Raw genomic sequence first — 26,203 nt, forward strand, 5'->3', positions numbered from 1 at the left:
TTCTCTCCCTTAAAAACCTGTGAGAATTTCCCGTACCAGCGAGAGATTCACGATCCCCTTCCCTCCTATGAAAACTATAATAGATTTCCTGGCATAATTCCCCCCCCCCCTCCTATCCTCCTTTTCCCTTTCACATAAATACATATATATGTAATATAAATATGATGTTTTCTAAATCGGCCAACAGAGCCAAAGCACGAAAAATTAATTATTCGGAACTGTATCTCTTGGTTTGAGATCACAAAGTTCCATATATAAATTAATCTCGAAACTTACATATGGAGAAATAGGCGCGAAAAATATAGGTCCGAAAAGTCGCTGAAGCGGGAATCGAACCCGCGTCTTTCACTTTCCGGGCGACTGCTCTTACCAACTAAGCTATTCAGACCCTTTTGTATTATTAATACGAATAATTAATTTTTCGTGCTTTGGCTCTGTTGGCCGATTTAGAAAACATCATATTTATATTCTTTATATTGAGAGCCGATAAAAATATTTATTTCTGAGACATATATATGTATTTTCTAGTTTTTCTTTAGTTCCGATAATCCAAGAATTATTATTACTCTTATTACTATTATTATTATTATTATTATTATTATTATTGTTCGCGGCTATTCCTATGTTCCTTCCTGGCTACGAACATCCGGTAGGAGTCCCTGTGGAGATCCTTCAAGCTTTCCTTCCTCCCCCCTCTACCAGAATCATCAACATCCTATGACTCCGACGCACACAAACACACACATACACATACACGTAGAGAAGTAGCTATTTAATATATCTATTTTTGTAATATCCAATCGGGACCCTTATACATTTTTAACACTAACTCTCTCCTCACTAGTCCCGATTGAAACCCTCTGTACTCATGTATCGCCCGCGAAACACACACGCACACACACACCCACACACATCCATTCACTAGGATTAGCGAATAGAATTTAAGAACGTTTTTTATTTTAAAATAAATGAATTATCTCATGAACCTTCTACTTTTACTTAATTAACTCTCTCCTCCCAATAATCACACTACTAGGTCCAATCCTGAGCAAAAGAGATTTAATTCTCTTGCCAAAAAGGGACCACCGAGAGAACAGCCTCTAAATAGTGTAAAGTGACACTCCCGGTCACTGACTTATTTGGGCCTTCGCACGTTCACTCGGCTCAAACAAACGCACCGCCAAGCTTGTTTGAGGAATAAGTATTGTTGCGTCCTTCCTTCGACTCTTCTTTTAATTGAGTCTGGACGTAACATAAATTTAATTATTTTTTTTTAATTTATTTTATTAATTTAATTAAATTAAACATTTAATTGTTATGTGAGATATGACTACAATATAATTTAGTGATTAAACGAATTTAGCTAGTGAAGTTCAATCATAATTATGCTGGGGATCTCGTCCGGATGAAATATAGCGTAGTCGTGCCTGTGTGCACGCATATGCAACAAATTTCAGATCCTAAAGCAAAAGAGCCCCAACTTAGGAGGCACGGGCCGCGACGTTGCGTTGTTTAGTCATAGTTCAAATCCAGTAGGCAAATCGCGAAAAAATTTTAAAAAGAGGTGAAGATGAAAGCTAACAGAGGGAGGGAGTTTTATCCGGACGAGACCCCCAGCATAATTATGATTAAACTTCACTAGGTAAGTTCGTTCAATTATATAATTTTGCAAATATTTGAGAGTCGGCAGACCAGCCTGCTGCTCTCTTGATTAAATTTACAGAGACGCCCTTTTTAGCCGCGAAAGATGTCGACGCGTGACGAGTGCTATAAGCAGCAAAAGAATTATCTACTCCGCAATCTATCAAAGCCTCACGAATCCATCTACTTATGATTTGTACGCCAACAGCTTTATGAGGTTTTTTAAACGAAACTAAAAGATTATCGTAATTACTTGAACGCAAATTTTTTGTGCAAAGTAAGTAATGTTCCATTAAGCCGATGATGCAGAGATTAGATCTGTCAAGAAAACGAGAAAACGATAAGAGCGGTTGAAAACGACCCGGAGCAGAAACCTTCAAGCGATCCGGAACTTTAATGATCATTCTTTCCCCAAGAAAAGAGATTTAGGAAATACGTAAAGCTGCAAGTGTTTGACAGCGTTGACCTGAGCTAAGGGCAAGAAGTAAGATCAATTTTTTGGTGATCTTTTCTAAAGACAATTTTTTGTGGGGAAAGAAGGAATCAAGTTTGAAAATGACAGGTGCAGGATCCCAGATATGATCGTACCGAGAGCCCGAAGGTTTCATACTATTCGCGCCTTTGCAAAAGCGTTTGATTAACGGATCTTCTCCAATTATATTGCAAGAAATTAAGATGATAGCAGACCTTGAAGTATTAAGAACGGAGAAAGATCCTGCTATTTTTAATTCTTCCGTTAGAAAATCGATTACATCTCTGACTTTTGGAAAAAATGGAGAAATTCGATAATTTTTGCAAAAAACCCACCAGTTACGGAGAGGGCGTGTATATTGCTTCACCATCGAAGGAGCTAAAGAAGCTAGAAGGGTGTCTAACGACGATTCTGGTACCCAACAGCTTCTAAACGCTTGCCTGATAATCTCGCAGCCGCCAGAGAAAGAGTCTTATAAGCTGGGTACTGATTCCTAAGAGGAGAGGAAAGTAAGGACTTAGCAGGGGAAAATAAAAGAGGTTCAGAAACTAATAAACGATGAAAGAGAGGGAACCAAGATTGGAAAGGCCACCAGGGTACAATCAAAATTCCCTCTGCTTCATCATTAAAAATTTTACGTAAAACACGAGGAATAAGAATAAAAGAAGGGAAAGCATAAAAATAAAAAGCTTTCCAGGACAGAATGAAAGCGTCAACAACAAAAGAATTTGGATCAGGATCCAAGAAACATATAAGTCACACTTTGTATTAAGCATTGAAACAAACAAGTCAATGTCAAAAGAACCAAATTTTTCAAAAATAACATTAAATGCATGAGATGAGTGACCACTCTGTATCAGCGTCAGGAAGACGAGATTCTCTATCTACTATGAAATTTTCTGCTGAAGCAATATAAGAAGCAAATAAAAAGATATCTCTACTTTCACACCATTGCCAGATGCCTGGCAATAGAAGAAAGAAGAGAGTGTTGAACAGAGCCGAATCTATTAATATAAGAAAGAGCCGTAGTGTTATCAATTCTAAGTAAGATCTCGAAACTGCGAAATCTTACTTAAAATTGATAACACTACGGAGAGTCAGTAGCAAAGCATTTAAGGGCGAAAAAAGCAGCTTTGAGTTCCAGAGCATTGATATAGAGAGATTTATCATCTTCGGACCACCAGCCATGAGAGCGCAGTTCTGGAAAAAGCGCAGGAAAAACCCCAGCCAGTCAAAGATGCGTCCGAAAAAATTTCTAAGGCGTATTGGCTTGTACAAATAGCATTAGATTGATTTCGATTGGAAAAAACATTGAACCACCAACGAAAATCATCTCGAAGACTTGAAGGTAAAATAAGTCTTGCAAGATAATCGTCTTTAGATTTGATTAAGGCTAAAAATTTTGTTCTTTCGAATTTTTTGATATAAAGGGGCCTGTAACGAACTGCCGGGCAAACTAAAACTAGCAAGCCAATCATTCTCGCGAAATCTCGAATAGAACAAGATGATTTAAATAAAAAATCTAAAATCATTTTAAGAACTTTTTTACGACGATCATCGCAATTGATTGTAATTGCGAATCAAAAATAAATCCAAGATATTTTCTTCTCTTTGAGAGTTCTAATTCAGATTTTTTATAATTAATAATAAAGCCAAGAGAAGTTAAAAGATTAACATGAGCTTGTACGTTAGCTTGACAAATCGTTTTTAATGAACCAAGTAAGAGGAAGTCGTCAAGGTAGACAATGGATTCGAATTCTCGTTCTCTAAGAAAAAAAGTTACTGGTCGTAAAATTTTGGTGAAAATAAAAAGTGCTGTAGAGAGGCCGAAAAGCAAAACTGCAAATTCGTAGATCACTTTCCGCCATTGGAATCTGAGGAATTTTCTGTGAGAAGAATGAATTGGGACTAAAAAATAAGCGTCTTCCAAATCCAATGAAGCCATTTCAGATCCCAGCAGCATCAGACGTACAACAGTTCTCCAGTCCTCTAGTTTAAAGTGAGGAGGGGATATGTGCAAATTTAAGTCTTTTAAATTGAGAATGAAGCGCATACCCCCCGATGATTTTTCGCGAAAAAAAAAATGATGAATGAAATTGATCCGAAATGAAGTCCACAGCAAAAGTGGCACCTTTGTTCAAAAGGCGATCGATTTCCGTGTCACAGTGAGCAGACACTAACTTTGAAAATTTCGGTTCTTCAAAGTAGGGTCTCATTGGAGGAGGAGAGAAAAAAGGAATTTTGTAACCCTGAACAGCTTCCAGAACCACAACATCCGATGTTATCTTGAACCAATTTTTGGCGAAAAAAGCAAGGCGACCTGCTGAACTTACCAAATTTAATGACGACAGGAGCGAGATCGAGCTCAGTTCTTGTATCGGCTCGAATGGCGACGTACTCCTGCATGACGAACCAATAAGAAAGGTTGATGTGCAAGAGTCTTCGCATTTCCCGATTGTTTCCCTTGTAGATGAGACTGTTCAACGTAGGATGTCTGACCGGTTGGGGGTTAGGTATTGTCACCACTGGGGCAGATCTGAGTAGATCTCGCGCAGCTTTCTCACATGCCTGAGCGTCCTTCAAATTATCGGCAAAAGAAGTCCCAAAAAGTCACTCGTCGACAGGAGCGTTGTCGACAGCATTCTTGCCAACTAAACTTAGATATGGTTTGATAAAAGCGCGTCGAGCCATCGAAAGACGATGCTGATAAGCCGAAAGTAAGTGGAAACTATCTGCTAAATGATGCAAAGCCGGAATAGCCTCTTCAGAAAGTAATTGTTTAATCTCTGGACTCAGGAGCAGAGAAATAGCCAAACCGAAAGCATTCAAGGACGCTGCAACTTGAGATTGAGAAAGTGCTTGATACTCATTTTGTTTGATGATAGACGCCGATGACTTCAGAGCTGGCACAAGAAGTTTGTTCAGTTTCGGTGGGCCTAGGATAGCAAGGCTGTCCTTGACTTCGTATTGTTTCAGAAGGTTTGTACGGCGATCTTCTTCAAGACCCGAACAAATGATGTTTCTTACGAAATCAAACATAGCTGAAAAGGAGAATCAGAGGATGATTTCTCGCACGAGCCAAAAAATTCGTCTATCGTAGGGTTAATCGGAGTCGTTTCTTCTTGCGTCGGAATATGATTTGGATGATCTTGAATCGAAGAATTTTCCACGAATTAAACGTCTGAAAAAATCGGAAGATCATAGAGGAACGGAGTCGATTATGTCCCCTCTTTGCCACGAAAAAGACGAGGGTCAGCGAGAGGACATACCTGGATCAGAGTCCCGGTTCTGGAGAACCGTCTCGTCCTCTAGAGGTTGTTGGTCTAAGGCCAAAGAATGATTTTCTTCCAAAGAAGCTTTAGCTTTAATGGAAGCAAGACTATCCTCTTGACGTGACAACTTTTCCAAAATTTGTGTCAAAAGGTCCTCGGATGGGGACACTTGTGGATCAGGAAGGAAACGCGAGCAGCTTCAAAATACATCCCGGGAATGACGGTGAGATCGAGTCCGATTATGAGAAGAGCCACGAGAAGAATGACGCGAACGGAGGTGAGATCTTTCCTTCCTCTTGTTAGAATTAGTTCGAGAGGATGATCTCGAACAATCTTTATGTCTCCTTTTTCCCATAATAATGTATAAATAAATAATTAAAGAGAGAACACCAGATATACGTGTTGCAGAAGCGAGCAATAAAAGCACAATGACTAAACAACGCAACGTCGCGGCCCGTGCCTCCTAAATTGGGGCTCTTTTGCTTTAGGATCTGAAATTTGTTGCATATGCGTGCACACAGGCACGACTAAACTATATTTCATCCGGACGAGACCCGGCATAATATATGTTATAGATTAAATTTCATATTTATGAGAAAAAAATTATAATTAACGGATAATACATCTTATGCACATATTTATTGAAAAATATTCAATTCTATCATATATTCAAATGACAAGGAATTGCAGGTCCTGTTCGATTTCTACCGCCAATCTACTATCAGATTTGTGTTTGATAGATCTGCTCGGTTTTTGCCGCTAATCTGCTGTCAGATTTTGCTTACTACTTATGCTAGCAGAATGTCATCAATTGTGGACACAGTAGGCAGGAATCTGCTTTAAAGTCATGATTAGATTTGCTGTCATATTGTCGACATTCTGCTAACATTTTACAATCTGGGACATCATTATGAGTTTTATGTTCTACCTGTATACTGTATCTGAGCAGCACAATTGTACATTTTTTGGGTCTTTTATAAATAACAAATTAAATATTATTATTTACAATGGTTATTATTCTTCAGTGTGGATTTCGAGCAATAAAATCTGATGAATTTCGATCAAAAAGTATTTCAAAAGGTAGTTGACTTGTAAAAAGTCGTCATGTATTCATCCAGACAGCTGCACAGAATATTTATAAAATATTTATAGAATATTTATAATTATTTTAATATTTTATAAATATTTATCATAAATATTTTATAAATGTTTTTGAAGTCTTAGATTCAATAGATCATAAATATTTATCATAAATATCGGAAAATATTTACGATAAATATTATGGTAAATATTATAAATATAAAAACACAATATACACCTCCTTCATTTCGGCCAATAGAGCCACACGCGATGTTATTGCGACAATTAAGAAAGAAAATTTGGAAACTAAGGAATTTGTATCCTATGGTTGGGATCTCAGAAATTCCCCTTGTTCCTCTCTTAACTTCCCCTGTAAAGAAATAGGCGAGAAAAATATTGGTTCGAAAGTTGGCTGAATCGATATTTTTAAGAGAAGTTAAAAGAGGAACAAGGGGAATTTCTGAGATCCCAACCATAGGATACAAATTCCTTAGTTTCCAAATTTTCTTTCTTAATTGTCGCAATAACATCGCGTGTGGCTCTATTGGCCGAGATAAAAGAGGTGTATACTGTGTTTTTAAAAATTAAGGAGCCGACTTAATATTCTTATTATTGTTTCGTCGCGTCTGAGCCTAATTACGACGCTTTGGGGGTAAAAATATTGAGAGAAATATTGATTCGTAAGTGTCTGAATAGCTCAGCTGGAAGAGCAGTCGCCCGGCAAGCGGAAGGTCTCGGGTTCGATTCCCGATTCAGCCGACTTTCGGACCAATATTTTTCTCGCCTATTTCTTTACATGGGAAGTTAAGAGAGGAACAAGGGGAATTTCTGAGATCCCAACCATAGGATACAAATTCTTTAGTTTCCAAATTTTCTTTCTTAATTGTCGCAATAACATCGCGTGTGGCTCTATTGACCGAGATGAAGGAGGTGTATATTATGTTTTTAAAAATTAAGGAGCCGACTTAATATTCTTATTATTATCAATATATTTATTAAATTATTATAATACAGATTTTTTAACATTTATATTTTCTTTAATAAATATTTAGTAAGAAATCATGAGTTAAAAATACATAATCAACAATTTTTTAATCAAAACAATCGGTTGATATAGTCTAATCTAAAATTTAGTCGATTAGATGTTTCTGTGTTTTTCAAACTTTATTAGCCATTTATAAAAAGTTAAAAATGTGTAAAAAGTGTTTATAAGTAATTTATTAGACATTTATTTAAAATAATATAATATAAAATTATAATATACTTATATATTAATATACACTGAATATACTTAGGCAACATAGAGTATATCCCAGCCAGAAATGATTTGTCGAATCGACGTCGATGATACTGGTCGATCGACGGTCGAAATTTGTAAATGATTTGACCTAAAAATGGGCTTAAATTTCGACCAGTCATTGACAAATCGATTTGACGTCAATTTGACGTCGATATTTGTGTATAAGCAGCAATTATTTTTTTTTATACTGTATTTTACAATAATTATTTAAAAAATATTTTCTTATCGAAGTAATATCAAAAACTTTAAATTTCGGTATAACGCGCCTAACATCCATGTACGCCCGCCAGGTACGCATCTCATAGCCCATCTATATTTAAAATATTTTTTGTTTTTTATCTTTTCTAAAATGAAGCGCATCATGAGAAAGAAAATGACTGATTTTAAAAATATACTGAAATAAGATAGAAACATGCAAACATACCCAGCAAACACAGTATATAAATGTTATATACTTAAGCATGTTACATGTAACGTATATGTTAGTTGTAATTTCCCACTCGTAGATGTAACATTTTTAATATTACATATATTACATTGTAGTTATATTGTCATTATATCCCAAGATAGCACTGACTTATCAATACATCAATGTGCTATTTGGTATATAATTACAATATAACTACAATGTAATATATGTTATATTAAAATGTTACATCTATGAGTGGGAAATTACAACTAACATGGATGTTACATGTAACGTACACGTTATATTACCTGTTATATTCCGTTTTATTATAGCAATGTAACAATTATATATCGGTGTTTGCTGGGTAATATATATATATATATATATATATATATATATGTATATTAAACTAAAAAAGAAAAAAACATTATAAAAGAAAGTTAATGAATAACTTCTCACAAATTTCAAGTTTATTATTATGCTGTTTATTATAAATATATATATGTGAACATAAAACTGTGAACATAAACTATATTGAACGTGTAAACTGTAAACATAACTGCTTAAACTGTGAATAAAATGTGAATAAATAAAATATCAATGCATGTTTAACAAACAAAATAAAATATGGGTAAATGCTTATGAAGATAAGTGCTCATCTGCTTCTTTAAACTTTTTATCACGTCTTCCGTAACTTCCATTATCTTGTTTTTTATATGGAGCATTCTTTAATATTCATTGTCCTGCATATAATGATAAATCCGCAACAGATACATTGGGTCTCTTGTCATGAATTGCACCTAGAAATGAAATAATGTCTTGAGTAAAATTATTAGACACAAGTAAGAAATATTTGAGGGAAAAGTATCTTAAACAGGCAATAAGAGCCACATCGCGGATGACAGTGCGTTATCCCAACAAAACTAAATTTTTTTGTTAGGATTAAAACCTGTGCACAAGGCACTAAATTTTTACTTGGACACGGCCAAGATTTAAAATCTATCTTTTTAATATCTATATTTTTCTCTCGCATTTATTTCCTTAAAGGGGGAACAGGGGATGTATGGAATTAAATCTCTTGTGGAGATTATTTTAATTTTAAATCTTGACCGTGTTTATTTGTTCTCTTTTGTAATTTTAAAATTTGTTCTCCGTAGTCGCAAAAATACTTCTTCAAGGTTTTGAAACATTTCAACAGAATCTTTTCCAAAAATGATGATATCGTCTAAATAAACTAGACACTTTTTAGAAATCAATCCGTTTAAAACCTTTTCCATAAGTCTCTGAAACGTCGCGGGAGCGTTATACAAACCGAAGGGCATAATTGTAAATTGCCAAAGTCCTTTACCGATAGAAAAAGCTGTCTTTTCTTTGTCTGAAGGACGGATCTTTATCTGCCAGTAACCACTTTTTAAATCAAGCGTAGAAAACTAAGTGTTACCTGATAACTGATCCAAAATGTCGTCAATTCGAGGAAAGGGATAGAAATCTTTTACCGTGATGGTATTAAGTTTCCGGTAATCAACACAGAATCTCAGTTTTCCGTCTTTCTTTTTAACCATAACAGCCGGCGAAACCCAAGGACTTTGAGATTCCTCTATGATCAGGAGACGCGGTAGTGTCTCCGGCCATGTTCAAATCCTAAAAGACCTTAAAAGACACTACAAGTCTCCTTATCCTGCACCATCAAAGTCCAATTTTTGGGGGTGTAGAACTACTAAAATATAAAAAATTTTGAATTGCACGTAACATAACCTGAAAGGCGGCATCGCCACGAGTAATTTGAGCCAAGAAAAAATAAAATCGGTCAAGCCGTTCCGGAGATACAAGCGGTCAAAAAGTGACGTTTTTCATGAAAAATTAAGAAACGTCGTCTTCTTCTTCTTCTTCTTCTTCTTCTTCTTCTTCTTCTTCTTCTTCTCTGTCCGCGTATAAATCTCTTCTCACCTTTCAATCACACCTCCCTCAACTTCCACCCACTCCTTTCCCCCCCACATCCCGCCCCACCCCCACCATCACCCCACCCCCACCCCCACTCCCATCCCCACTCCCACCCTTCTTTCGCCTTTTTCACCCTCTTTAGTCCTCTCTCACCCCCTTTCACCCTCTTTCGCCCTCTCTCACCCTCTTTCGTCCTCTTTCACTCTCTTTCATTCTCTCTCATCCTTTTTCACCCTCTTTCATTCCCTCTCACCCCCTTCGTCCTCTTTCACCCTCTTTCGTCCTACCTCACCCTCTTTCGTCCTCTTTCGTCCTCTTTCACCCTCTTTCGTCCTCTTTCACCCTCTTTCATTCTCTCTCACCCTCTTTCGTCCTCTCCTCACCCTCTTTCATTCTCTCTCACCCTCTTTCACCCTGTTTCGTCTTCTTTCACCCTCTTTCATTCTCTCTCACCCTCTTTCGTCCTCTTTCACCCTCTTTCGTCCTCTTTCACTCTTTTTCGTCCTCTCTCACCCTCTTTCATTCTTTCTCACCCTCTTTCGCCCTCTCTCATCTTCTTTCGACCTCTTTCACACTCTTTCGTCCTCTCTCACCCTCTTTCGTCCTCTTTCACCCTCTTTCGTTTTCTCTCACCCTCTTTCGATCTCTTTCGTCCTCTTTCACCCTCTTTCGTCCTCTCTCACCCTCTCTCACCTCTTTCACCCTCGTACGTCCTTTCTCACCCTTTTTCGTTCTCTTTCACCCTCTTTCGCCTATCTCGTCTTCTCTTACCCTCATTCGTCCTCTCTCACTCTATCTCCAAAAAATCATAAAAATGAAAAGGTCAAGCCATGTTCAAAAGAAGGTCCTCAAAAATTTAAACCTAGTCTGTACAATGAAAAATAATTACTCGTAATTCCAGAGTTCCAATTTGTTAATATCGAATAATGTATTTGTTTCAAGTAATGGCAGTATGGTCAAATACATACCTACGTATATGCAGTTTTTGCTGTTAATTGTACTTAAACAAAAAAAATAATTAAATGATTTAAATATAGCACATTTTAAATCAAGAAACTTATATAATCAAACTCTGTTTAGGCAAAGGTAGAACATTTCATTTGCCTCTGCCTTTACAAGAAACATTGGATAAGGTATGTCCTCCGGAAGATCCTATAAATTTGAATCACGAGTTGCACATTTTCGTTCGAGGTATACCCAAGAAATCTAAAGTGGTTTGGGAAAATTTGGTAGATATTAATAAAATGTATAAGGCTTTACAATGGTTGAAAGAAAATAATCCTCATTATTCAAAAATTCGTCTTCCAGCGTCATCTGATGATCTATTAAAGAATAAGTTGCAGGAAACAGAATATCGAATTGTCGATGAGGAAAGCGACAATGACGAAATAAATGAGGTGGTTGAGGAATTACCAGCATTGAATTTGTACAATGTACAGCAAAACAAAAATAATAATGATTAAACCGTTTTAAAACGTACGGCTTTTCTCACACAAATCACTGAACATTCGGATATTAACGATCAGTATACAATATACCCAATACACGCGAAAAGAATCGATAACGAATCTGCATTGAAGCTTTATCAAATGGTGAAAATTGAAGATTTTCCAATGGATAATCGTTATAAATATCTGGATGTCATGTGTTTCCCTGATTTATATCCTGATGGTGTCAATGGACAACGAGAAGATAGAAACTTTGCATTGCCGGAATATTTATTTATTAGAACACGATTGATGTCGAAACATAGTAGATTCAGGTTGAATCTGCAGTATCTGTTCTTCCTTCTCAATGATGCTAACTACCGACAGTTGAAAAGTGGTATCTATTATACGATGATGGTTACTAACCCACGAGAGAGATACACTGCTGGTAGATACTTGAACGAATTGAAAGGTTACCAATTAGAATCGAATTTAATGAGTATTTTTGCAAAATTGAGAAATACGGATCAATTTTGGCGACAACCGTCCAATAATGTAAAATGCATGACTTTGCATTACGGTCCAGCGACGTGGTTTTTGACTTTGAGTCCTAGTGAATGGAAATGGTCCGATTTGGGTGAATATTTACGAGATATGAATCCCGATAAAGAGAAGTTAAGCATCAGCGAACTAGTCGCATACGATTCTGTAAGTACTTCTAGATTCATGTGCATAAAATTCAAAGCCATGATTGATTTTATTTGTTCGTCCGATAATCCAATAGGAAAGGTTATTCATTACTTCTGACGACTGGAATATCAAAGTAGAGGTATTCAGCACATGCATTGTATGATTTGGATAAAAGATGCTCCAGTAATAGGAAAATCGCCGGATGAAGAAGTTGCTACGTTTATTCGAAAATACGTAACGTGTAAAATTCCAGATGAAAATGTTTCGCCAACGTTGTACGATACGGTAATAAGTGATCAGAATCATAAACATAACTCGTATTGCATGCGTACGAAAAAAACGGAAACTAATATATACAGAAAGTGTCGGTTCGATTTTCCTCGGCCAGTTACTGAGAATTTCGTTTTAAGAGACGTTATCACTTCGATAGTCGGTAGAAAAAATTTACGCAGTAAGAGCAGATTGTACGATCTTCCTCGCAAGGAGTCGGAAAGGTTTATAAATGATTATAATCCGTCTATCAAATTAGCCTGGGAAGGAAATATGGACATACAATTTATTAGAGAAAAATCAGAGTTTTTAAACTCATATTTAACAAAATACACGACAAAGTCGGAAAAATGCAATACAGACTTTGAAGTGATAGATTCGAATAAGTCCTTGGCATCGAAACTGTGGAATTTTGCAATGCGTTCATTAAATAACAGAGAATGCGGTGCTTTAGAAGCTGCGGATACACTATTAGGGAATCCCTTGTACGGTACGGATAATGATACCATGGTCTAATGGATCGACGTTAATGAGGTGAGAAATAGAAAAGTTAAAACATTTAATGAAATTTAAGCTCTTGATGAAAATTCTACGAATATTTATTGTTCGTCACTCATCAATGATTACTATCCAAACAGACCTCAGGAATTAGAATCATTGAATTTGTACGATTTTGCCAGATTCTGGGAAATTACGAAACAGATGTCAAATAATGACGAAGTCAAGTGTTACAAACTGGCATCGGGTTTATTTTTAAAAAAACGAAAAAAGGGTTATTTAATTAACCATTATCGATTTAATATAAAAACTGAGCCCGAAAAATACTTTTACTCGCTGCTTCTTCTGTTCAAACCATGGAGAGATTTGAGTGAACTCAAAGGTACATTCGAGACTTACACGGATGCCTTTAAGAATTCAGAGTCTGTTTTAACGAAGGCAATGAAATATCACGAAAGGCTCGAAGAAATACAGAAAGCTTTTGAGAACGTTGCTGAATTAATCGAGAAGCGCGAAAATGATCTGAAAACAGCAGATAGAGACAAATCCGATGACGATGAACTGGATTGTAATCCGATAGAAGCTGACGACGCGATGAAAGATCTGGAAGATTTTGGTAAGATTGACGACCCGATTGATTTATCGCAAATGATGTCGCAATTGAACGAAGACCAGAAAAGAGTCTTTGATGGAGTATGCCAAGTTTTACAAGATAAGAATCAGATTCTGCGACTGTACGTAAGTGGCGAGAGTGGTACAGGAAAAAGTTTTCTAATTGAAACGATTAAACATTGGATCAGAATAAATTTGGAAAAAACGACTGCCATATCTGCTCCCACGGGTATCGCAGCATTCAATATCGATGGCTTGACAATCCATAGAATGTTTCAACTACCGGTTAGTCATGAATCTACACCAAAATATACGCAATTGTCAGACATGGTCTTGAAAACTTTGAGAGACAAATTAAAGAATGTCGAATTATTTAAAATCGAAGGAATTACATGTAACAATGCAATGATGGATTTAGGAACGACTGTATTCAGTGATGGTCAAGCCTATGTAGGTTTGTCACTAGTAAGTAAATTGGAAGGCCTACATTTGATAAATTTCAATCCAGCATCAGTTAAAGCAAACTCGAGAGCCATTGTAGAATATAATCGACTGAGATCTATATTCAAATCTAAACTGCCACAAATCAATCCGTCCGAGAAAAAGGTTGTGAAAATGTACGATCGTCGATGGGATATCTCTAATATCATTGATGTAATGCAGAATTATGATTGTGAGAAACCAGAAGGTATAGTTACGTGAAAAATATATGGCCTTTGCAATAACGATGCTGTTTCGTGTTACGCTAATGTAATATTACAATGTGCGTTTCATTGCGTACGTATTAGGCAACAAATACTGAAAAATAAAGCATCGAATGCATTGATTGATGCTATCTGCGCGTATGGTGAACGTAAATATTGCAACATTCAAGCGGTTAGAAGATCTGTCGGAAAACGCTTCGAAGAACGAACACAACAAGATGTTTCGGAATTTTTGACGGCTCTAATATCGACGTAATCCAATTATTTTTCATTGTACGGGCTAGTATAAATTTCAAATCAAATCTCTATAAACGACTATTATATTTTGTGCACTAAGAATAACATATCGCACTTATTTTCTAGAATCAAATTGTAATCAGTTTTACTTATATGTATGTATGTTCAATGTGAACTTGCACCTTGAATAAAATATCACAGTTACTTTTCATGGTAATATATTATTACTAAATTTAGATAATATACACTTTACGTATGTTCACTTTGAACTGGCACCTTGAATAACATATCAGTTACTTTTCGTGATAATTTATTATTAGATCGTTTAAATTTTTGAGTACCTTCTTTTGAACATGGCCTGACCTTTTCATTTTTATGATTTTTTAGGATTCCTTTTATTTTCATCTCTTCCATTATTTTATCAACCTCATTCCTCATCTGAAAAGAAATCCTACGGGGTACCTGTCTTATGGGGAGAGAGTCTTTTACATTTATGATATGTTCAATAATATTGCAATTCCCAGCAACAATATTACAGGAGAATAGATCTTGAAATTCATTTAAAAAATTTATAAAGGTTTCTTTCTGTTTTTTCCGCAAATGAATCAAGCTCTTTTCGAAAAGTTCTTTTAAAATAGACGGGATTCCTTTTGAAAAATTCTCTATTCTTGAACATTGAAAATCTTTATTGTCAAAAGTGGATTTATTAAAAACTTTATCGAAAACGTTTTCCAAATTAATCATTTTAAGGAAATCCATTCCCAAAATACATTGATCATTAATTTCAGCAACTAATAACGGAATTTCAATCGAATAATTTCCGATTTCAATTTTTGTTTTTACTAAGAATTCAATTAAAAATTTCTCTCCCGTCGGATATTTCAAATTAACATCATTGACTCGAATCTTTTCAAGATCTTCTCCCACTAATCTGCTATTTAATATGGAAACATCAGAGCCCGTATCTATTTTAAAAAGACACTCCTTTTTATTCAATCTACCGAAATACGAATAAGAATCTTTCTCAAAAATCCTTCTAACACTACAATCAATAAGATCAACTAAATCGGACGACGGGGCGTTTTCTGTAAGAGTTGAATTTTCCCCGAAAAATTCAACTATTTCTAGTTTTCCTTCGCCTCAGGACATTGAAAACGCAAATGCCCGATCTTCCCGCAAGACCAACATTCTTTCTCTTTGGTCGAAAAGTTGTTCGCTTGCACTTTCCCTTTCGAGTTAAACCGTTCGCTTTTCTTTTTTTCGGAATCGGCTCGCGCGTCGCTCCTCTCTCCCTTTTGATAATTTTGACTTGTTTTCCCGTAATTTCCCTTATTACCAAAATTGTCTCTTTTTCTTTCAAAACTGTCCCCCTGAATTATTTTTATGGCCTTAGCTCTTTCTATAGCCAAATTTAAAGACGTAATTCCTTCCAGTTGAAGGGTTCTTTTGACAAACCCGTCTATCAATGCCGAGACAAATTGCGCGCATGCTATTTTATCGCGGATCGCATATGGACATTCGGGGTAAGCCAGACGCGACAGTCTCTCAAGTTCGGCCCCAAAGGAAGCGAAATTCTCTCCATATTTTTGTTTCCGTGTCGTAAAAAGATAGTAATAGTTTTGTGTCATGTTTCCGTCTTCAAAAAGCAACTCTAATTTTGATTTTAATTCTGCGAACGTTAATTCTTCAAAATTCTCAACATTTTCTAAAACGGACCGAGCTTTTCCCCTTAAATTTGCAGCGAGAGTAATCATTTTTGCTTTCTCATCCCAATTATTCGCAACGGCTATCAAAAGAAATTGGGAGAGGAACTCCCGCAGCGGAACCCTTCCATCGAACGTATCAGGCTTCAGTTTTAAGCCCGTTTTCGCACGAAAGTCACCGGTTGTCTCGCCCGCATCTATAACGGCACTCGCGGCTATCACGGCACTCGCGGTACTCGCGCAGGCTAAATTTAGTCGCGTATCCCCGGAAACTCTTATATTAGAAGGACTTAGCTGGTTAGTTTGCTGCGATGAGATCCTCAATTCGAGCTGGTGCAGCTGTTCGTCCTTTTCTCGGAGTAGAGCCTCAAAGCGAGCTTGCTGATGTTCTCGTTCGGCTCGCATTTCTCGTAGTTCTCGCAGTGCGGTCTGCAACGCATCCGTCTCATCTATCTCTTTCATCGTTGTTCGGGAACGCGTCGCTTTCGACGAATGTTGAGTCGTCATTTTGGCGTTCACTCAGAAAGATGTGATCCTTTCAGTTTTATTCCGGCTGAGCCCCCAAAATGTTGCGTCCTCGGGACGCCTCTCGTCCAGTCACTCACACACAATCACTCTCACTCGCGCGTGAAATAAAGACACTCGCGTAATAAAGAAATGAATTTTAATGTGAAGACCCAATACACGAAACCAATGAAATACAATAAATAGTGCATTTGTAATGCAAAGAAGCTCTGGTCTCGGAAACGTCCGCACAATGCGACCGCTAGACCAAATCTATCTTGTCACCCGAAAACAGAAGACCCTTAGTTGTTTAACAACAACTCCCTTGACGACGATCTCCCGGAGGCGTAAAGAGTTGATTCCGCGAAAAGTATCTGTCGATACTAATTGTAAGATGTAGATCCAGGGGCGTAACACGGGGGCGCAACAATATAATAAATATAAATATAATAAATATATACATAATAAATATAAATATAATAAATATATATAATAAATATGTATACATATAATAAATATATATATATAACAAATATATAAAAAGACATTATTATTTAAATCACAACGAAAATATAAATCACAAAGCAAAATAGAAAAATACTTACTAAATTACGAAAATTTTCATTATTTTTAAGGTATTCCTCAAAAAGTTTTACTTGTTCGTCATTTTTTAAAGGATATGATGGCATGTTATCAGGACAAATAATATGCTTTTCATTTGGCATGAGAAAACGTGAAAATCTACAATGAAAGCTTAAAATTCTGTCTAATTTCAAATTTATTTCCTGTCTCTCAACTGCCGCTTTCTTCTTTATTTCTTGAATTTCTTTCAATAAGAGATTTAGAAGAGCTGTATTATTTAAGAAAAAGAAAATAGTAAATGATAAACTATAAATAGTAATGATAATCATAATTGTTGATCTGTTTGTTTTATTAGATGACATTTTTGAAAATTTTAATTCGCTTTATCATAAAATGATTTTTGAAGAGTTTTGCTTAAATAACAATTAGATTATTATATATATACAATAGATAAAATTAGGAACTATAAATTTTTGCCAGGTACAAAAAACTTTAATAAAATAACTAACAAGGCACATGTCTGAAACCGATTTAATCAATTAATCATGACCAAACATTGTCAGATTTTTTGATTGCAATTGATAAATTTGCTTAATATTTACTGTATACATTTTTTATATACCATTACTTGAAAAAAAATATTTAAAAATGTAATCAAGAGAGAGTTTATAGGAAAAAATTATATATATATGTATAATATTAAATCTATCTACATGTAAATATTTTGTCATTAATTTAAAATAAAACTTATTTATATTAAAATAAAAAAAGAATCAAGTTAAAAGTATTTAAATAAAAAAATTTGATAACACATATTGATCTATAAGAAAAAGTAGAACAAATTTCTTCTTAATAACTTACAATTATCGTTAGCAGATTTTGTTGAAGAAAAAAATAATTCACGTCTATAAGACTCCTTAGAACTTTGAGAATGATTGTCGAACTGTAATGAAGATTTCATCCATTTTGTAGGAGTTTTCAACTGATTATTAGACAATGATAATTGAGAGGACTCTTGAGAGCTGTAGGATTTTTCTTTTCTTATTTTTTGCAAGCCGAATGCTACGGGATTTTTGGAAGCTGTAGAATTTTTACGCTGATGATAATTAATCATAGATAACTGAGAGCTGTAAGATTTTATAGGACTTTTATGCTGACGACTGCTACATGCGGTGACATCTGAGAATAGAAAGAGTTTGTCCAACTTTCAAATTGATTATTAGACAGTGATACTTGAGAGTAAGATTGTTCAGGACTTTTTAAATGAGTGTTAGTCAATGATACATGAGAGCTAACAGACTTTCTATAATTTTTCTGTGGAGTTATATTATCTCCACTATCAATATCTTGCATCTCACATGTGACACTTTCAGACGATTCGCACAATTGTAATTCATCATGATCTTTATCAAAGTTTGTTAGCATAAATTTTTTTTTGAATTTTTATCAGACAATTGCTTTTCAAAAAAATCTGTAGACCGCTGTTTAGACTGTTCTAAGTTAAGTTCCTCCGAGGATTTGTTATTTAAATATTCCTTCCGTTTGTGCTGTGTCATCTTCGATTTAACTCTTTCCATCAGTTTCTCATCTTTGTCAGCTCTACATTTGGTTGATTTTAATGATGATTTTGACTTAGAAAGCTGGACTGGAGGTGGAGATTTAACAAATTGTTTTTTTATTGTAGAAGGTGGACAATCATTTTCATCTTCTGTACTTATGCGATATTTATTCTTCTGAGATTCGTTATTAAATGAGAAATTCTGTTTTCTTTTCTTTTTTCGACAACCTCTACCCAATTCATGCTCAGATTGATAAATAGATGATGCCTCATATCCTTTGGCTGCATTGCGAGCAGATAAAATATTATCTGTAAAATAAATGATTTATATACTGTAAGATATAGTTTATAATAAATAATAAGACAAGAAAAAATAAGAAAGAAAAAATTAAAACATACTGTAAAATTTCTTAACTTGCACTTGCTCTGTTCTCCATGATGAATCTGGATTTTTGTCCTTTTTTACAGCATTACAGACCATGGATGACTTTGGAGGCCACAATATCATTAACGTTTTATCATTATAATCATTATTGTTGTTGAAATCAATTAACCATTTAATGCGTCCAACTTCATATTCAATTTCATCATTGTCGCTGTCTTCATTATTAGTTTTTAAGAATTTTACAACAACAAACTGAAAGTAAATTTTTATTTTTCGAATTGTAATTGATAAAAGCAAATCTACAAAAATTAAGAAAAAATGCAACTGTAAAACAACTTACTATTGCAAAAAAAAGAAGCAGCAGATTATTACATAAGTTTGAAAATTTTTGATATAATTTGTTTGACTTATAGAATATTGATAACTATATAATTTAATTGTATATCACACAAAGAAATAATCATTTATAATACAATAATATTACAATATAAATTAGAAAAATAAGACAAATAGCATTTCTTATTAAGTAACAAATAATACTAAATGTTTAATACTATTTATAAAAAGGAATAGTATGCAATAACGGTATATATAAAAATGCTTCATTATCTCTTTCAATTGGGATTAACCAACACTTTATTGCAATATATTTAATATTAACCACAGTTTTATTTTGTTCAAGTTTGGATACTTTAAATATTCCCAATTCTAATGAATTAATAGGATAAGTGTAGAAATCTTCCTTATACAAAAATTTATTACCTACAATATACACTTCATGTCTATTAATGATATTTTTTAATAAAATAATTTTTATTTCCAATAGTTTTTACGCAGTTATTTGCTCCAGTAATGCTTAAGAGAATATCATTTACTATGATGCGACGATATTGAAATCCTTGTAAGATTTCATTTGGAACAACATGGCGCTTCAACAGTGAAATTTTATTGCTTGTAGATTGCAAATACACCACTTTTTTTCTTTCTGCATTTCACGCCTTGCTACTTGTTCCAAAGGTCTAAAACCAGATTTTAGTGTCTCTTTGATAGACTTTAGTTTATTCTCAAATTGAAACGCACTAAAAGAGTCTAAAGGACCATGAGTAGCACATTCATCTGCAAGATGACACAAAGCGTGAACATTATACACAACAAACTTGTCTCCAAATATTACAGCAGCATGCTCAATGAATGTTCTCAGCAATTTGTTAGCAAAATTATTTAAAGTCTGATGAAAAGGACCGGCTAAAATATAAATACCACAATGGAGAAGCAAAAAATGTTTGTATAGATTTTCATCAGGAATTTCTTTAAACACCCTAACACCATCATATATGCATAACCGTCTATACTCTGTAGCTTTGAAGAAGCTCAATTCTTCCAAAGTTCTGAGAGGACGATTGAAATCTAGTGGACATGAACTCTTGATTTGCTTAAGAGTACTACAAATTCAGAGTTTAACAAGGCTCTGTAATATAAATATAAATTTAAAGTGTAAGACACGCAATAAGAGCCAAATCGCGGATGACAGTGCGTTATCCCAACGAAACTAAATTTTTTCGTTAGAATTAAATACCTGTGCACAAGGTATTAAATTTTACTTGGTCACGGCCAAGATTTAAAATTGGAATAATCTCTACAAGAGATTTAATTCCATACATCCCCTGTTCCCCCCTAAGGAAATAAATGCGAGAGAAAAATATAGATCCGAAAATCGCTGAATCGGCAATCGAATATGTTTTATATGCGATAGTAATATATCATTTCTCCGACAACAAATAAGAAAGATTAGTTGTTGCTTAGCTGTTCCAATTTTCTTGTTAATGTTAATCCATGTCTTTAAGAAATCGGTGTTGCTTTTTCCAAATTCTCTTGTGATATTTTGAAAAAATCCTTTAGATTGTCCTCGCACCATGCTTAAGTCCAGTGCAAATTAAAAAATCTTTACAATTAAATTGTTGATCGCCAATGATAAATTTTTCACAAAAAATAAGATGCAATTTAATTCAACCAAAATCGTCGTGGTTCGATGTTGGATGATCGAATCACTTATAAAAAATTAGACAAAAATCCAATTAAAAAATTAACAAATAAAATTAATTCCTTGGTAAAGTCTTGGCGTGATAACAATGTAATTGACGAATCAACGTATAAGGTATTAAATAATACAAATGGAAATCTCCCGCAATGCTACGGGCTGCCGAAGATACGTAAAACTGGCGTTCCTCTCCGAATTATTGTATCTGTACTTCATACAGTCCTGTATACAATATTGCACAGTACATACATAAAATTCTACACAATACTACAGAAAAACTGAAATCGCATATAAAAGACGATTAGTCATTTGCAAAAGAAGTAAAAAATATGATCATTAATGACGACGAAGTTCTAGTTTCATTAGATGTAACATCACTATACACCAACATCCCTAAAGAACTTGTAATTGAGGCGATTAAAAAGAGATGGAACACAATCTCACAGAATACCACATTGAATTTGTCACAGCTTACATTCGCAATAGAAACTATATTAGATTCCACGACATTTAGTTTTAATGGCCACTTTTATGAACAAGTTTTCGGCAGCCCGATGGAGTCTCCATTGTCACCCATTTTGGCAGATATTGTCATGGACGATTTAGAAACGTTTTGTTTAAATTCATTGACTTTTAATGTACCTGTGTACTACACAGATACGTTAACGACATCTTCACGATTTTACCACGCTCTAAGGTTAATAAAATGTATCAGTTTTTAATGCGTACCACCATCGCCTAAAATTTACTTATGAAATTGAAAAAGACAATTGTTTAAACTTTCTAGACACGAGTGTCATCCGATGTAATGATAGGAGACTAATTACGAATTGGTATAGGAAGCCCACTTTTTCGGGAAGATATATCAATTTTCTTTCCGCGCACCCACTCAAATATAAAATTAATTGCATTAACAATTTGGTCGATAGAGCCATTCGATTGTCTGACAATAAATTTCATAGTGACAACATTCAAATTATTAAAGATATTCTAACCAATAATAATTTTCCATCTCATGTCATTAAAAAACATATTTAAAAAAAGATTACATGTAATTAATAATATTAATAATAGTTTTGACAACAAGAGAGATGAAAATAACAATAAAAAATTTGACATGTCTTCTCATATTATGTTACCGTATATCAATAATCTGACTGATAACATTTCTAAAACTCTGAAGAAAAAAGGATTAAAAATAATTTATAAGATTCCAAAAAAATTAAACACGCTAATTAAACGCGGTAAAGATGTATTACCGAAGATGAACAAAACGAATGTAGTATACAGACTAGAATGTAATGATTGTGGTATATAGGACAAACAAAAAGACATTTGATTACTAGAGTAAAAGAACATCAGAATAATATAAAAAGACATGAAACAAGCCACTCGGTGGTCAGTAAACATAGAACCGATTGCAATTATGACTTCTGATGGCTTGAGCCATGTATTTTACATTCAGAGAAAAATAGACGAAAAAGAGAGATCGCTGAAATGTTCTATATAAAAAGACAAACAAATAAAATTAATTTACAAATAGACACTGATAACCTTAGTCCTCTATTTATGACAACATTATTCAAATGATTTAAAAAACATAATACCAGTCTACAGTAGTTAACAGATTGTCGATATAACAGGACAACTGTCGTGTTTCTATTTTTAATTAATGTAATTGCTGAATAAGAACAAGGATGTATTACAGATCAAAATTATTGTTAATGTAATGTTAATTTCGCTCGCCAAATTATGTATTTTTGTATTCTAGCACTTGAAAAGGACCACAATGTGGGTCAAAACGTAGTGTGTACTTTTTTTTAATAAATGAATAGCCAGTTTTTGATCGAATTAAATTGCATCTTATTTTTAATAAAATTTTCTGTTGCAATATTATTATCAAACTGCAACATTCTCTCATTTCCTTCAGCTGCACTTTTGCTATCACTTCCATTACCAGATTCTCTATCAAGTCTATCTTCAACTTCGAAGTGAGATTTTCTATTATTTATTTCAAATTCTTCATTGCTGTCTGCCTCATTTAAATGAAATTGTGTGGGCACATTCATCGAAATAATAAGCTCATTATTGTTATTTGCTCCACTTAGTTAAGCATGTTGGTTCTGTCGATCAAAAAAATTATCAGAATCATCATCATTAGAAAATAGAATATTGATATCGACAAGTAAAGAAGAATTACTACTATCACTATTATTGTTATTTCTTCTGGACATAACGTTGGACATAATTCTAGATCTCATAAATTGTTCCTCTTTTTATTACTAATCGTTCTGCTCTTCTCTTAAAATTCCGTTTGCTTAACGAAACAATCTATACCAATAAACAATAAAGAAAAAAAAATATATTAAATCATTTCATTACTGCAATGAAATATTTATAATAAAACAGAAAGCATGTGATACAAAGAAACGAATCTAAAAACAAGATAAGCTTAGTATCAAGGTTAGTTAAGTTAATCATTATTTTAAACTAATAAAAGTTAATAAGTTAAAGTTATAGTAAGTAAAGCTTATAAAATTAATTTAGTTACGTTAATATATATATATATATATATATATATGTATATATATTGTTACGTCCTCCGGACGTTCTTTTTCGCAAAAGACGTCTCTCGCACACACTCTCACTCGCAGCTCGCGAAATAAATACACTCTCTTATGAAGAAATGATCCTTTATACAATGATGAAATACAATGACTAATGTACACGCGAAAGAAAGAAGATTGCTCTCTGGTCAAGTCACGTTCGTACGAGATGACAGCTAGACCAAAACTGTCATGGAGCCTGAAAACAACCACCGGGCGGTTGTCAATAAACAACCCCCCTTAACGATGAAGCTCCACGACACAAGGGATGATATTCAGGGGATGAAAGATCAGAGACGTAACACTGCCCCCTTCTTCAAGATTGTCGTCCCGACAATCAAAAACAGAGGGCTATCCAACGCTGTACAATAACTCTGTATTCCGATGCCGACCTCAGGACTCCGACGAATTTTCTTGTTTTACCCTGGGCTCCTGCCACAGGTTACCAAACAATCCGCCATTCTGGATCCCGTCGCACATCCGTTGGACTATATTCGCCAATCCAAGTCCACAGTACAACTGTATCAATTGTCGATTCCAGGGTACCGACGAGTCTTCCTGCCCTACCCTGGGCTGCTGCCACAGGTTACCGAGCGACTCCGTCAATTTGGTCCCAATCGACTTTCAAAATTCCTTGAAGATAAGTCCCAGTCTCCCTTCGTCCTCCGGTTCAGACAAGAGGGGGGGGTATCTTCCGTAGACCCATCGTCCCTCATGGACTCCCCAAGTCCCTGTCTCGGCATTTGCCCAAAGTTCCGCGGGAAAACCACGGATCAAAAACCGCGGGCAAGACAGTCTTCTTAGAGTAGAATAAAGACGGATGAAGATTTTCTCCCTCGAAGACTAAGCTGGGAGATCAATTTTTCCGCCATTCAGGAAACTTTTCTCAGGTCAAAGACAAATTTCTTTCCAAATTGAAGACTCTGTAAGAAATAAAATGCGCAGTAACTTATTCTATTTTTTTTTAATTAAAACATCCCCCCGAATTTTTAAATAAAAAATCGACATTTTCGGGCTCCAATCTACTTAATTATTTTTCTAAACTTCTCTCGAGAAAAGGAGCTAATCTATCTGAATGTACAATTTTCCTCTTATGTCTAGACGATTTTTCTATGCAAAACACCACGTCATTAAGTTTTTTTACTATCCGGAATGGACCTTCCCAACTTCCTTGTAATTTCGAAGCTTTCCCTTTAACCCTACGAGGATTATAAAACCAAACCTTTTGTCCTACTTCGAAAAGAATTCTTCTGGCACTACGATCATAACGAATCTTCATCTGAGAAGATTTCAAATTCATTCGCTCTCTAACCGAAGAATGAATTTCTTTTAATTTTTCTTTTAGATTTCTAGTAAAATTTTTTCTTGGAAGTCTTCCTTCAGAAGATTCAGGATTTCCTCGTAAAAGATCCACTGGTAGCCTTAGTTCCCTACCAAAATATAGCTCTGCCGGAGTCACGCCAGTGGTTTCATGCTTCGAAGATCTGTAAGCTAAAAGAAACATGGGAATCCATCGATCCCAGTCTTTTTGATCTTCCGATACGTATTTCGCTAGGAAATTTGAAATAGTCTGATGTTGGCGTTCTACTTGTCCGTTAGATTGAGGATGCAAGGCGGTAGTTCTGGTTTTTCTTATCCCGAGTAATTTCATTAATTCTGAAAAAAGTTGTGATTCAAAATTCTTCCCTTGATTAGTGTGAACTTTACTTGGAAATCCATGCCTTGAGATAAATTGATTAACAAAGACTTCAGCGACCATTTTAGCTCTGATATTTTTAATAAGAAAAGCCTCCACCCATTTAGTGAAGCAATCTACGATAACAAGCAAATATTTGTTTCCGGATCTTGTCAAAGGAAGAGGACCAAGTATGTCCATCTGTATTCTCTCTAATGGAGCTCCAACGTTAAAAATTTGTAAAGGAGATTTCCCTTTTCCTGAAGGACCTTTCTTTGAAACACAGATTTTACAGGTTTTGCACCATTCCTCAACATTTTGTTTGCAGGTTGCCCAGAAGAATCGTTTTCGAATTTTTCCTAGAGTCTTATTGGCTCCGAAATGTCCTCCTGTTGGAGAATCATGCGTCTCCTCTAATATTTCCTTTATTTGTACTCGAGGAACCACGAGTTGGAGAAAATTTGATTTTAAATTTGGAGCTTCCTATTTTTTATAGAGGATCCCATTTTTCACAATCAAAGAATCCCAATACGACCAATATATTAGAGTTGAAATGTCCTCTCCGACTATTTCTGAGCGTGGGGGACGAATTTTTGTTT

At 34.8% G+C, this 26,203-nt stretch overlaps 2 protein-coding genes across 2 annotated transcripts in view; both read right to left on the minus strand.

The window, feature by feature from the left end:
* Nucleotides 1-26,203, minus strand: part of LOC146719798 (uncharacterized) — a 192,963-nt gene that overhangs the window by 158,088 nt on the left and 8,672 nt on the right.
* Nucleotides 4,252-5,178, minus strand: LOC146719802 (uncharacterized). The gene has a single exon (XM_085489517.1). The coding sequence runs from the start codon at nucleotides 5,150-5,152 to the stop codon at nucleotides 4,724-4,726; it is 429 nt and encodes a 142-aa protein (XP_085345643.1). The 5' UTR covers nucleotides 5,153-5,178; the 3' UTR covers nucleotides 4,252-4,723.

This window comes from Nylanderia fulva, unplaced genomic scaffold (assembly GCF_048542155.1).
Source record: "Nylanderia fulva isolate GAGA-0341 unplaced genomic scaffold, ASM4854215v1 Scaffold86, whole genome shotgun sequence".
Taxonomy (NCBI): domain Eukaryota; kingdom Metazoa; phylum Arthropoda; class Insecta; order Hymenoptera; family Formicidae; genus Nylanderia; species Nylanderia fulva.

Excerpts from the sequence above, each read along its gene's own strand:
- LOC146719802 (XM_085489517.1), bottom strand. The coding sequence starts at position 5,152 with ATGTTTGATTTCGTAAGAAACATCATTTGTTCGGGTCTTGAAGAAGAT.